A 14,250-nucleotide genomic window follows, 5' to 3' on the forward strand; every position below is an offset into this window, starting at 1 on the left:
TGCTACAGGCATAATGCTTTGCACATCATTGCCATGCATTTTGGGCAGTCACCAGTGACTTTTCAGTGTGGGTACAAGATCATCAACTTGAATCACAGAATGGCTGAGATTGGAAAGGACATCTGGAGGCCCTCTGGTCCACCCCCCTTGCTCAAGCAGGATCACTTCCAGGCACCCTCTGAATATCTTAAACGAAGGAGAATCTGCACCTGATCTGTGATACCAGTGTTCATCTGTGTTCAGTCACCTCCACAGTAAAGAAGTACTCCCTGATGTTCGAACAACACCCATGTTCCAGGATGTGCCCACTGCCTCTTGACCAGGAACTGGGCACCAATGAAAAGAGCCTAGCTCCATCCTCTTTGCATCCTCCCTTCAGGGATTTATACATCAATGAGATCCCCCCTACTTGAAGATAGGAGTGACTGATTGATCATGTGCTTTCCTGCAGCCACAGGACACTTACCAGTTGCAATAATCAATCAAGTCATGGGAGCCATCCTGCCATGTCTCCATGACCCCAACAATAAATACTGTATCCCTTCAACTGTACACACATCTCTAACTCATCTTGTTTATTCCCCATACTGCGTGCATTAGTATACAGGCACTTTTGAGAAGCACCACTGCTTATTGAGCTCCTCAAAAGAGCCTGGGGGATTTTACCGTACTGGTGCCTTGTAGGCACCTCCTTGAGTACATGCAAGTACTAGGGGTGACCCTGCTTTAGCCCTTTTCTTGTTGATTCTTTGATTCTTTCCCTGTCATATCACCCTATGTCCTTTGTTTGTCTTCCCTGCCTGTCACTTTTCACAGGTCTGCTGGATACTCTCTCCTTCCAACATAATTCCTATTTTAAAGTCCCCACTGGTCCCAGCAACACTCCAGATTTTACCTCTGGAGCGAACTGGAAATTATAGAGGAGCTTCAGATACACTTTGCGTGGCTTTTTGTACTGTTGTTTTAAAATTAGACTGCCCGTTAAAACCATAGTAAAACAGGCAATCCCATACAGTATTCCTGCTAATGCTCATTTTTGTATTAACTTCAAACTTGTAAATATGAAAGGGGAAAAAACATTTGCTAATAATTGGAGAGAGGGGAGCGTAAAGGCCAAATTTAATCATATTTTAGTTTGTTTCATTGTACTCAGGACTGGAGGAAAAGAATTCTTTTACTTGTTAGATGATTCCCCCCAAAACATCTGCTGTTAAACACTGGGATTCTAGGTTAATGCTGCCCTGTGATTAGAGAAAACACGTATGCAAAATCCATTCAACTGAGAGCTTCAGGGGCTTCATTTACACTAACAAAACTGCAGAACCATAGCTTACTGTCAGCACCACCAGTGTGTTGTTTTCCTGTTTGCGAAACCTCTCAAACGTGCCTCCATTTCAACTACTGCTCTTGAGCTGGCAGCAGAGCTATGTCAGTTCACATATTTTAAGGTTTTCCTCACAACCGGGAAGGATTAGAAAATGAGGCTTTGATGTGTTCAGGACATGTGCTTGAGATTACTTGTGTACCTAGATGCTAGCACATGTGTCTGCAAGTTGTGGTCTAAATTTGTTTGTCCCTGGCAGCTCTTATTTGCAGCTGTGGGTGGAGTTTGTGTAAAATTCTACTACTATCTGCCATTTTACATTCAGTAATACTCTATAACCTATATTCAGTAACTATATTTTATTCTATATTCAGGAGTATTATATTATTTCAGAATAAGACTTACAAGACATAAGGACCATGTAATGAAAACATTATTACAAGAGAGGAGGCTGAATATTAATTTTAAAGCCACTCAGGAAATTTTTGCAGGATTATTAAAAATTATTGATAAATAAATGCCATCCACATAATAACAAAATGTAATAATAATAAAAAGATGCCCATTCCATGCCATTTTATGATTTCCTGCATATAACAAGAGAGATTTACATATTTGACGTAGCTTATAAGGAATTCCAGGATGACAGGTACTATCTAAATATTGTTACATGTATAAAAACGACCAAGTGCTGTTATATTCTCTTTGAACCAAATGAAACTCCTCTGTGGCACAGGAGGTTCAAGATATTAACAGAGAGTTCTGCAAAGAGTGGCAGGAGTTTTTGCTGTTTGCTTTTCTTTTTTTTTTTCCCCCAACAAATTTCTTCTGGGGTCTTATCCAAGGTAAAAAGAAACAAGCTGACCCCTACCAGCCACCCTTCTTCAGCACTTGACAGACTTTAGACATGCTATTCCTCTTCAAATCAATGAGAGTTTTACAGCTAAATCTAACCTTGCATAATCTGCCATTTTTCTCTGGTGTTTCTGTTCTAGAAATGCAGACACTTAGTATACATATAGCAGTGAAACTGTATTAAAAGCCACAGCAGGTGGAGAATAATACAGCCCAGGGAAGTTTTTGTTTTTGACTCTACTCACAATCAAAGCTATGCAGAAAGCACAATGAGGCACAGTAAATAAAGACATTTCACACAGACAAGCACGAAAATCTTCCAAAACAAAGAAAATTAAATTATCTTTCAACTAAAGAACACACTGCAGTGAAACACTAAATGAGCAATTCTAATTAAAAACATGCTGTGAATCTCCTACTCTCCACCAAGAAAAAAATCTCGCTGATGTTTGTGTATGTACAGCCACCCTCTAAAACCAGTCAAGCAGCTTTCAAGCCAAACAATGCAAGACACAGCATCCCAGAACTACAAAACATATTGAAATTATTCCCATAGCAATCATAACAACAACATGCCAGGCTGGGATCTGCAGGGAGGGGGTGGCTCCGGCTGCAGCAGCTCCCCGCTGGCCCTGGTGCTGCCCGCTGCACCCAGCACAGGGCGTGCAGCACCCACGCAGCACGCTGTCCCTCGCCCCACTGCTACCTCCAGCACTCTGACAGTGCATGCAGCCCTTTGGTTTCATCGAAAACACAATTCCCATCCCCACCGTGCTCGTAAACCAAACATTTACGTATCCATGCACACACGCAGGAGAGCTGCGGAGCTGGCAGACCTGGCCCAAGGCAAGCACGGGCAGCCACTGCACAAGCTCTTCCACGTAGCTCTGCTCAAGCCTCCTAATCCCGACATGCTGCAACCATCTCAGGCTCAGGTCTTTCTTGTGGAGGTGCTAAATCAAGCTGTGGCCTCAGATGAACACACTGAGATAGGAATAAAAACTCCAGATTAATTCTTTGCCTCTACACAGGGTTAGGATTTCATGCACGGCTCAGTTTTGTGCAACTCTGCAGAAATGAAATGTGATCCCCCTTCCAACCCACCTCCTTTTATTTATTTATCTGTTTGCACAACCACAATATGCTGTGGGCTTCCCAAACACTAGCCACTGTCCTTGCATGGGCAGACAGCCAAAGGGACAGGAATGTGCAGCTAATTATGCACAGCAAAGACGGACAACACATGCTTTATGCAGAACACATATGATATGCTGATATAGCTATTTTGATGCAAGTATAGGGACAGAGATCAGCTAAATATAGCAAACTTCAGTGACCGATGTAAATTACAGATTTTTATGACACAAAGAAAGGTGTAGCTTGCCCAAAGACAGAGGAAAGTAATGGGAAGATTTTATGAGTGATGAGAAGTTTGGTTTTATCATCATTATGCCTGAATTGCTATCAAGACATCCAGTAAAAGCTTCAAAGATGCAAAGACTTCATGCACAAATTAGATGTTGATAGGCATATGAGAAAGTCACCATAATGGCAGCAGAATGAAAAGATGTGATCATCCTTAGTTGATCCCAAAATCAAAGGGACTGAGGACAGAGACAGAGGAAAAGGAGCATTCAACTGAAAAACACCAGAAAGAAATAGGAACACATGTGGGGGAGAAACCTGCAACTAGTGTCCAAACTACATCAAATTTTAAGAAGTAAAATGTAATGGATCTCCTGAAAACTGGCAAGGAGGTCTGCAAGAGCAGAACACAGACTCTGTGGCCCTTTTTCATGCCATTTTCGGGTAGTTGGCAGTCGCACATGCTCATGTGTGACACTCTTTTGTAGCCCTGGTGCAAGGCAGTGAAAGTGTCTTAATCTGTATTTTGCAGCTGAATAACCTGAGTGACATTAAACAACACAATTAAGTGCCACTTTATCAATGCATACTCATTTGGTAGAAAACTTGTTAAGCTCGTGTTAAACATTTAATCCCACTTTATTAAAATTTCAGGATGTACTTACATGCTTTGCTGCACTGTAATAAAAAGACCACTTTGCTCAAACCCTCATACATTTTTTTCTTTTATGTTACATAGAATTGTACCATCAATATTTTTTGCACAAATAAGACTGCAAGCGGCAAAGGAGGCACACTTTCTGGCAAGGCCAACAGGAATTTTGCTCTTGACATCTGTGGGATTAGCATTTGGTGGTAACACCATGTTATCAATGCCACAAAGATCAAAACTTGTTGATGGGGACTTCAGTCTATGTAACTGAATTGCAGAGTGACTCCCCAAAATTTGGCAGTGCTGTGCCTGCAAGTGTTGTTTACTGCTTTTAATGGGGCTCTACTTGAAACCTATGCAGTAGACTTTTAAACCCTAGTGTACATAACGTCTGCATGCAAACCAAAAGCAGGAGTTCCTCAGTTTTACTGGGTATTGAAACATTAAAAACAGGTGTTAAAAGAGCATATTACAAATCTGTCTGCAACCTGTATTATTTTTATCATGTGCGAGTAAATTGATCACTAGCGTGTTTCAATTGTTTCAGTGAAAAAAATGCAACTCCTGCTAAATTATTTCTTAAACATGTGGAGGGAGGAGAAAGTTTATTAGATTTTGCTGCGCGGACAGCATGCAACATACTTTACTTATGTGTATTTATATAGCAGACGGTGTAATGGATCATCTCTCTTTCAAGGCACGTATCAAAGAAGATCTCTCAAGCTATTCTTCACGGGGAAAGGAGAGATAAACCCCTGCTCATAATGAAAGCTGCAACGTACTTCTAGAGAGCAACTGAGTAATTTGACACCGTATTTTCCACTGATTCAGCCTGTTAGTTGGAACAATAACTGATTAAAATGGAAAATCTATATTATAACCACATATACTGACATTCCAGATTACCAAGTATAATACAGATGTGATTTTACTCTTCTCACATACAAAAATTAAAAACTACAGACCAGAAATTATTCCAGTGGACTTACACTGGTGTGAAAGTGATCTGAAATATGAACTGGCCTCAGCGTATCTTCATACAGAATGCACACAATATAATTTTTGTGATATAGATTTTATGTAATTTGGAGTACTCAGAAGGGAAAAAAAATCATTTGCCCTGAGATATTACTTTCAGGAACAGAGGACAGATGTCTAGTTGCTGAAGCAGACTTGTAAAAAAATTAATCACTTGCCTCATGCAGGTTAGCAGCATTTGGCAGGTAGGTTAGTACAGCCCATAATGAAGCATCTGGCTTTTGGTAAGGCTGCATTTTAATTTTAACTGTGTTTCATTTCAGCTTTTGGGCCCATGTACACGTGCAATAACCTGACAAGTCTGGAGCAGATTTGCTGCTTGGTAACACTGGTGTAGAGCTTCTAAATTGTAACCAAAACTGCAGTCAACTGAGTCAAGTAGTAACTGTGGTTTATGTCCAGACCAGTGCCTGAGGTATCTGCTGAACCTCCCTATAAAATCATTTTAAACCCAGTCCTCAGCCTCTTACCCATTCACACTTGTATTTTCTTAAAAGCAGCCAAATTAACTAAGTTTAGTAACTCCTAAGCATATGCTTGAATTAAGTACACTATGCTTAGTGTAGGACACTTACCAGGAGTGCCCCAATACTGCTTTGAATATTTTTGTTTGTTTGGTAATTTGAGGCCTGGTCATTTGAGGCAATTAAAAGATCTACCCATGTTGTATTCTTCCTTAGAAAAGCAGGTACCTACTTGTAGCACTACTGATAACCTCTTCAGGCTAACCAGATATGTTTGCAGCTCCTTCTCAGACTCTGGTAAATTAGGACAGAGCATATGACGCTCATATGAACTATGAATATGAATGAGAATATGAAGCTCAGAGAAGTCTTTCCTAATTTTGTGACACTTATCACTTCTATGTGCTCACCCTGACACATGCATTTGCAGTGGAAGGGTGCCTACTACCACAAATATACTAGGGAAAATTAAAAAAAAAAAAAAAAAAAAAAAAAATGAAAACAACAAAAAACACCAATTGTCCTTGTGAGAGAGTAATCACTATGCAGATGCAGGGACCATTTGTTAACATGAATAGCTCAGGCATTTGAATAATGTTCCCAAAAGACAAAGATCTATTAGAGCATGAATTAAGCAATGGCTAATTTTGTTTTTATATTATAACCATATTTGAAGCTTTCAAATACACCAAAACCCTCAAGAATTTCACTGGCTGCTATTTTTCTCTTCTTGTATAATTTAAGCTGAACCATTTCTTTCTAATACTTTTTTTAAAGGAAATATTAAGAAGAATAGATCACAATAGAGGTTCCTGTCTTTAGCACATCTCAGCACAAAGAAAGGAACTGGGAACACGTAGCTCTGCAAGGGAACTTGCAGGAGTTTCACCAGCAGTATGACAAATGCCTTAGCCCAGCTGCTGCAGCTTGTGCAGGTACTTTCCTAGTGTACTGCTGCAAAGAAATTGCCTATGTCAACCACTGATTATATTCACTTTTTTTTTTTGTTTCCATCTTCATTGAACACTACCCACTGACAGATACTACCAGGCTGACAAAACACTTGCACTTCATTTCCTTAGGTAGAAAATAACAGGGAGGGGTAGGGGGCAGATTTATTTATTTATTTATATATTTTACATTTTGCTTTAGACCAGAACACTTTAGAGAACTGGAGATGGCAACTTCTAGAAAGAAAATTCAGAGACGGAGCAAGAGACATGGCATTGGCAACTTTTAGCAGAGGTGATGCAATATCAAGTAGGTGAGAAGAATGTGTGGAAAGGACAAGAAAAGCACAGCACTCAGTCCAGGATGAGTCCTGGTTCCTCCCTGGAGAGCAGCAATACACCTTTTTGAGGTACACTTCCAAAATAATGATGAATCACCCTTTCAGAAAACATTCAGAAAAAAACTCCTGTACACTGCTATCAATTCACTGAGTGAAATGATGCACCATGAGACCTGAATGAGGTGTCAGAAAAGAAAGACTACTATTTTAATGCTCCCATTTTCCTTGGCTTTACAAAGACTTCTATCACATTCTTTCTAGACATTCAGGGGGTACGTACATCTCATCACCAAAACCAGCCAAACAAGGGAAGCAGATAGGATGGTTCTGTGATGGTTGTGTGGAGATAAAAATAACTCCCCTGCCTCCTTGCTAAGTCTAAACGTGATGGAAAATAACCACTCAGCTGTGTAAAAGAGGTACCACAAAAGAACAACGGTATGGTTTGCATTTTATCAGTTGCTGCCAGAGGACAGCTAGACAACAGCCCATGGAGCAAGAGCAATGCCGCCAAACTCCTTGTCACAGAGGATGAGGCAGAAAGGAAACTGGAAGAGGCCAAGAATAAGAAAGCTGGGAGATGATACCCTCCTCCTTCCAGAGGGAACGGTCAGTGAGGCTGAAATGAAGGCAAACCTAGGAAGCTGTGCTGAATCCTAACGGCTGGAAAGACTGATTAAATATCATGTCGTCCTAACAGATGGGACATGTTCTGCAGTGTCAGTCAGGCTGAGCGTGGACGAGGTATTGTTTTTAAAGGAGTGCAGAATGCATCCCCTTGAGTGCTGGTTGGTGGAAGTTTAGTTTTTCACTTGGAAAGGGCTGTTGCTCCAAACAGCAGAGGCAAATCCCCAAGACCACTCATAAATCAGAGCTGAAGTTGCATTTTCAGGGTCATGAAATCCTCACTGGCTGACAGAAACACACTTCCCAGAGTGGCTCCTGTCTGGACTTGGCCTTTCCTAGACAGCCATATAGGCTACCTATATGGCTGTACTTGTGGAGTTACTCTGTGGGACCAACTTTATATGAAACACTGAAAAAGAGTAATTCCCTCCTTCCCCAAATAAGATCTTCTAATGATGAAATGCCATGATAAAAAACTTTAAATGGGCTTTCTTCCATTCATTGGATTTATAGAAGTAATAGCAGCCTTAAAACATCTGTCAAATCATTCTACTTTTCAGTTTTGATTATCTGTCTGCTAGTTTGAGGTTAGTTTTAACTATACACATCCAAGAAGTGAGAAAGTCGTTCAGTTTAGATTTATTCTTAAGAAGTACTGGCTGTCTAAAATAAGGCTATAAAAGGTAGGCTCCCTGTCTGGTTCATTGTATGGTTACATGGGTTTGTGCTATTAATTGCAACCTGGCTAACAGGTACTTGCTAGTGTCTTTATATTCTCACCGTACGAAAGCATTATATTTCCATCTGGATAAAAGGGCGATGCTGTCTTCTAGAAAGAAGCTAAAAAAAGCACAGAGAGGAAGTCCACTGTGGCACAGTAAATTGAATCATTGCTTACTAACATGAACATGGTCTCTTTTCTGCTCTGACAGATCAAGAGTGGTAAGGGGAAAATGATTAACATTACTTTTTCCACGTCTAGTCCTCTTGGTCAGGTGTCAGACATCCATGAGCTGGACACACCACTTCTTTCTTAGGCTCCCTTGACTCACCCAGCAATGGTGGCAACCCTGTCTTTCATACCAAACTCACAGGACTCAGGGTTCCCTACCAAGAAAAGTATTTGCACATACACTCCGGGTACATGAGACCTCCAGTACTATGTGCTTAAAAATTAACCACAAGCTTGCTCTAGCTGCACTCTGTCACGGCACTGCTGTGAAGGACTTGCCCTGCTCTGCCTGGAAGAGCCTTTCTCTCAGGTTCCTCATCCCTTCATCTCCTTCCTGTCATCAGCTGTGAACACCTCTTTCCACTCTTTTCCTTTAGCTCTGAATTTCTCTCTTCTTCCCATATTGCTGTTTAACCTGTGAAGCTCTATTACCTCATATTGTCAATTATTTGTGAAGCAGTGTGCATGAGAAGTGCTATGTGAGACTGTGAAGTCCAACCCTAACATCTCCATTTGAATGCGTTTGCATTCTGGACTGACTGCTGCCCCCTGAACTTACAATGGTTTGATATTCCCTAAGGGGTTCACAAAAGGTATTCACAGCTCTTGAGTCCTGAAGCTGAAAGGATTTAGGTACTAGTGGTGGCCAGTGCCTGGACTCTGACTACTTCAGTTCAGTATCCGAAAGCAACAAAACCAACTGACTCAAGGGAAGCAAACAATAATGTATTCCATGTGTTAGTGGGGTGCACAAATAGGACTGAGCCATGTTGGTGCCTAATCATAGTGATGCGGAGATGTACAGCAATAACAAGTGAACAATTGCTTCTGATAAGAGTTGAAGACCTGTTAGATATCTGTGGATATAAAAATCCCAATGTATGCCTCAGGGCCTTTGAAAAATGCACCCAAAGCACCTAACTGAGATATTCTTGAGAAATGAAACAATCCAGCTGTTTTGTACAGGTCTCCTGGCACAGACTGTGTAAATCAGCAGAAAAATCTTTTGTTTTGCCTATAAAATGAGGGAGCTCAGGCTTTTCATCGTTCACAAGCTCAGATCAAATTCTTTATTGGAGCGCAGAAGACATACATACACAGCCTATACCATCTCATTGCAAAGCATGTGATACAGTGAAAGGCAAGATGGCATTCACTGTATCTTCAATTTTATCTTTTTCAAGAAGAACACAAATCTGGGCCAATGCTCGTTTACCTAGATAACAAAAAACATACAAACACAAAACCAAACAAAAATCCTTATTTTCTTCCCTTTTTCTAACTGATTTATCTACCTCATGTTGAGACTGATCTTGGAGAAAATTCCTGGCATATTTTATGTCAAAAAAATTAAATCATAATCATGACTTTTGAATATGCTTACTTGACTATTCTGTGCAAGTGAGTATTTTCTTTCACACTTTAGTCCAGTCTTCTATGGGAGTAATTCATATGCTTTAATTAAACATGCTTGAGTACTTGGATTTTATCTCACAGATACACCACGCCCTGCCTGTAAAACTTCCATCTCAAGCAGCCAAAGTACTTGACTTATTCCACAGATAAGTTATTAATTAGGATAACTATAGACCCTATATTTATAATCTGGTGCCATCACTCCCCTGAGATCCCAAACTTTTACCTGCAGATCGCTTACCTGCAGCTGAAACAGCCATCTTTGGCTGGAGCATAACCCCTACCTTATGCAACCACTCATAGCCATTTTTAAAATGAACATCATGAGAGAGATTGAAATGGAGGATACTTTTAGGATGTTCTGAATGTAAACCCCTTGACTTAAGCTCACCCCACTTAAAGTACAACTCTAGCTATTTAACTTTTCTCTTTGTGGGTTTCCTGTACTACCCATTCATTGCATCCCACTCTATTCAGAGCAATCCTCATCCCAACCATGTATTCTTGCACATGCTTCGGTGCCAGCACAATGCTACCAGGCCTGATTTCACTCCCCAGCATGGTCTGAGCCCCAGGCGTCTGCCTCACCTGGCACTGCATGCAGTTTCCTGATGCTTATGGCCAGCTGGGACACCGGCTCAGCTCTGACTCAGAGGGGAGAGTACCCCAGTCTGAAATCATCAGAGGCAATTATAACCAGCAAAATACTTCCATGAGCCAGTGAATAAAAGCCAGTGCCAGCCGTGAGCTCACCAGCACCGCTCCCCAGCACCTCTTGTTTGCCAATGCTCTGCAGCATTTTTAGCTCCCTAGGTGTGCCGGCTCACCATACTCTCAAAACATTTAGCAATCAAGAACAGAGATATCTCAGGGCTGCCACAGCCACCAAACATTCACAAAGGCAAGGGAGAAACATGTGAGAGGCATATATTGTGTTACACGACTCATCGAAAACCCTTGTGAGCAACTTTACACTCTTAAACACAGAAGGGAGGGTGCAGCCATCCCACAAAAGGATACTCAAATGAAATCCTGCTGGCTTGAAACAGGCTGGGAGGCAGCCCACAGGTGTCCCCAGTGAGCAAGCCCCCCGGCAGCTGACGGACAGATGGTAAGAAGCAAGTGTCACCTCCCTGCAGCAGGCTGGGGCAAGACCATGCTGCCTTGGGTAGCCGTAAAAAAGTCATACGCCTGGAGGAGCCGCTAGAGCCAAGTTAAAAACTGGTTTCCAACCCCAGACTTAATGTCCAAGAGATGCCCACCCTCCTACACTGCTGATCACCTCATCCTTGCCTCAGACACCTTCTACTCCCGGACTCTTCCACCTCCTTCAGGAAGAGACAGAGTGGCAGCAAGGGAGCTTCTGCCTGGAAAACACGCCCCAGCTGCAGAGAAAGCAACCTCCTGACAATCGGCGTGTAGTTTTTGCTGGGGAACCATGCCACGAGCAGCAGATGCTTTTTAGATTTTCTCCTTCTCTGTCTCAGCATGCCCCAGAGATATGTGGAGGTATGAGTGTGAGAAAATCTTCTGTCTGGAAAGCAGGATCCAAGGGTGGGGGTGCTTCAAATGGAGAAGGCAGAAAAACACCTCTTCTGCATTTTTCTTGTGTTGAAAGAAAGGGGTAAGACCTTTGAAAAAGGCATAATTTAAGCAAGCTCCCCACAGAGCACCAACAGAGGGAAAGACCTGACTGGCTGCAAGGGTAGAAGGGAGAAGTAACACAAATGGATAGTGCAAGAGGTCAGAGCAGTTTTATGAAGGGCTTCACTAAGTCAACACAATGGAAAACACTGGAAAATACTTGAGCAAAAAGTTTGATCTAAAATCTCACACCTGAAGGTACTGCTTGCGCTTATACATGGGTATGAACTTGGAGGTTTGGGATCCTTTTTGTATGACAGTGGATTGAGTCAACCCCTTGACCCAAACACCTGCAACACCTGGAAATACATTGATTCAAAGTTGCTTTTCACAGCTTTTGTCAGCTGCAGAGTTATCAGAAGTTACTCCCTAGATTACCTCCTCCTTTATTTATTTTATATATGTATATATTTTATATTAATAATTATACTATTTTTATATATTTATATATTTTATATAAGTATTTTCTTTTTTTTTTTTTTTGACATTCATCCATCCAGCTGTGGTCTAAGTCAGAAGCTTTTAACTAGTTCACTGAACAGATAATTCTGGCTGGGATGACAATACTAGTATGGAGAAGCTTTTTCTGGCCCTCTTTTTTTGTTCTTTTTGGACAAAAGTATGTTCAGGTTGTAGTAAATGTACAGGAAAATACATTAATTTTTATTAGACCGGTAGAGTCAATTGACATGGCTAAGACTGACTGCTTCCTCCCTTTCCTCTAATGCCCTTCTGCAGCTTCCTCTCCTTTCCTCTCTTCTGACAGTGTTTGTGTTTGTGGAAGCAGCACACTCACTCCCTACAGGCTGGGACAGGGGATGACAGGGGAAACGTCTGGACACATTTAGTCCAATTAAATGTTGGCATCACATTCAGTCTTTCCAAAAAGCACGTAGGAAACTTTAAACGTCAGGCAGGCCACTGTGAATTGATGCCTCCCCGTTTACGTTTCCTTGCATCAAGCCACAAACAGAGTAGGTATTAATTGTCGTCAAGTGCACGGCCACAACCCCCTCTTTAATATCATTCATAAGTGTTCTGCTAAAACCTTCAGTCTTTCAGCAGATCACTTCTGTAATCCCATGTCACTGATGAGTTTTGGCAGAGATAAAGAACGAACTCCATTTGCCACTGACAACTCTCCCTCACTTTCCCTTTTTAGCTGTTGCAGCAGTACACAAAATCTGTAACGGCATTCCCTGCTGAATGTCGTTTCAAACTGGCATCATTCCTCCGAGCTACGTGTTTGCTAACAGGGTTTTAAGGCAAACAAACAAATGCACTCTGCACGTGTGGTCTGCACACCGCCTTGAGCCACCCAGCCTTTCAAAACACTGCTCTTCCTACAGAAATGTTTGTGGCATGAACCCAAGTATCCCGACCACAGAGGCAGCTCGTGCCTCGCTCCCACGGATGGTGCCCTGACACCTGTGGGGTCTGCTGCAGGAGGGAAGTGGAAATACCTGGGGTCTGCTGCACAGAAGGTCACAGCCCAGGCAGAATGTGCTGACACTAACTTTGGGGTGAGGAAGAAACCACCATCGAGGGACATGGACAGCTGTCTCTCTCCCATTACTTTTTAAAAACAAAACAAAACAAAACAAAAAAAAAAAAACACATGCACAAAAAAAAAAAAAAAGCAAACAAAAACTAAATCTCATTCTTCCTGCTCCTAAGAAAAATCCTTTAAAAACGAGTGACGCTAGTCCTATAAATTAATTAAGGGTCAGTTTGCAGTGTTATTAAATTATATGCCTTATATACAGAACTGAAGAGATTGTCGGAATTCATGAAACTACACTCAGACCTCAGATACTTTCCAAAGTGCGTAGAAGGACTTAAAGAACTAAACAGAAAAAAAAAATCAAGAAGCCTCGCTTTGAATAGCATTCACTGCAATATCCAAACCAGCGACGTACTTCCACATTACTGCTATGGCTCTGCCCTCCAACATGTGTTCACAGCTTTGATTAGATCCAACCACAAGTTAAGGACTAAATGTACTGAGACATGTCCCCAGCTGATTTCAGTATAAACTGCATGTCTGGAATGCGACTTCACAGACAGGTCCATGGTCACGGCATTGCAGCTAAGCATTTCCTAAGCTGTACATTGATGCATGGACAAAGCAGATATGCATTTGTGCCATATTCACATTGATAGAACTGCTGAGAGAGTAGTCAGGAGAAGGAAAAGAAGAGAACAAATGGGTAGTGTTGCCATATTTGTAATAAAGGCTTGGTCCACCAAGTTTTTTAAAAAAAATGTACTGCACAGGCATACTTGCATGCAGTAACCTTTGTGGACATGAAAAACCTCCCATTGCTTTTCAGGTTTGGAGAATATATGGTGTTTACCACAGAGTGCCAAGACCAACAACCTGTGTGTACTTCCATTACACATTTTGGTACCTGCACAATCGGGTGGCCCCCAGCAGATGCCTTCACAGCCCCTCGGCTGCCTTCTGTCTCGTAATGAGCTCTGTGGTGGGACTTCGGCTGCACTTCAATACGCAGTTCATAAGGTCCCGAGTGAGATGGCAGCTGCCAATCAAGGGCAGGCAGGGATGGGCTATAATGGAAAGGAAAATATATTAAAAATTAACATCAAGTACACTATCAC

General features: G+C 41.7%; 1 protein-coding gene across 6 annotated transcripts in view; it reads right to left on the reverse strand.

Moving 5' to 3' along the window:
- The window catches only part of NFATC1 (nuclear factor of activated T cells 1), a 119,928-nt gene that overhangs the window by 86,278 nt on the left and 19,400 nt on the right, over positions 1-14,250 (reverse strand). For all 6 annotated transcript variants that reach the window (XM_032181564.1, XM_032181569.1, XM_032181565.1 and 3 more), the window contains exon 3: positions 14,040-14,199. In XM_032181564.1, the coding sequence (XP_032037455.1) occupies positions 14,040-14,199 (160 nt within the window). The remainder of the gene's footprint in view (positions 1-14,039; positions 14,200-14,250) is intronic.

The sequence above is a fragment of the Aythya fuligula genome, chromosome 2 (genome assembly GCF_009819795.1).
Source record: "Aythya fuligula isolate bAytFul2 chromosome 2, bAytFul2.pri, whole genome shotgun sequence".
Classification (NCBI taxonomy): Eukaryota; Metazoa; Chordata; class Aves; order Anseriformes; family Anatidae; genus Aythya; species Aythya fuligula.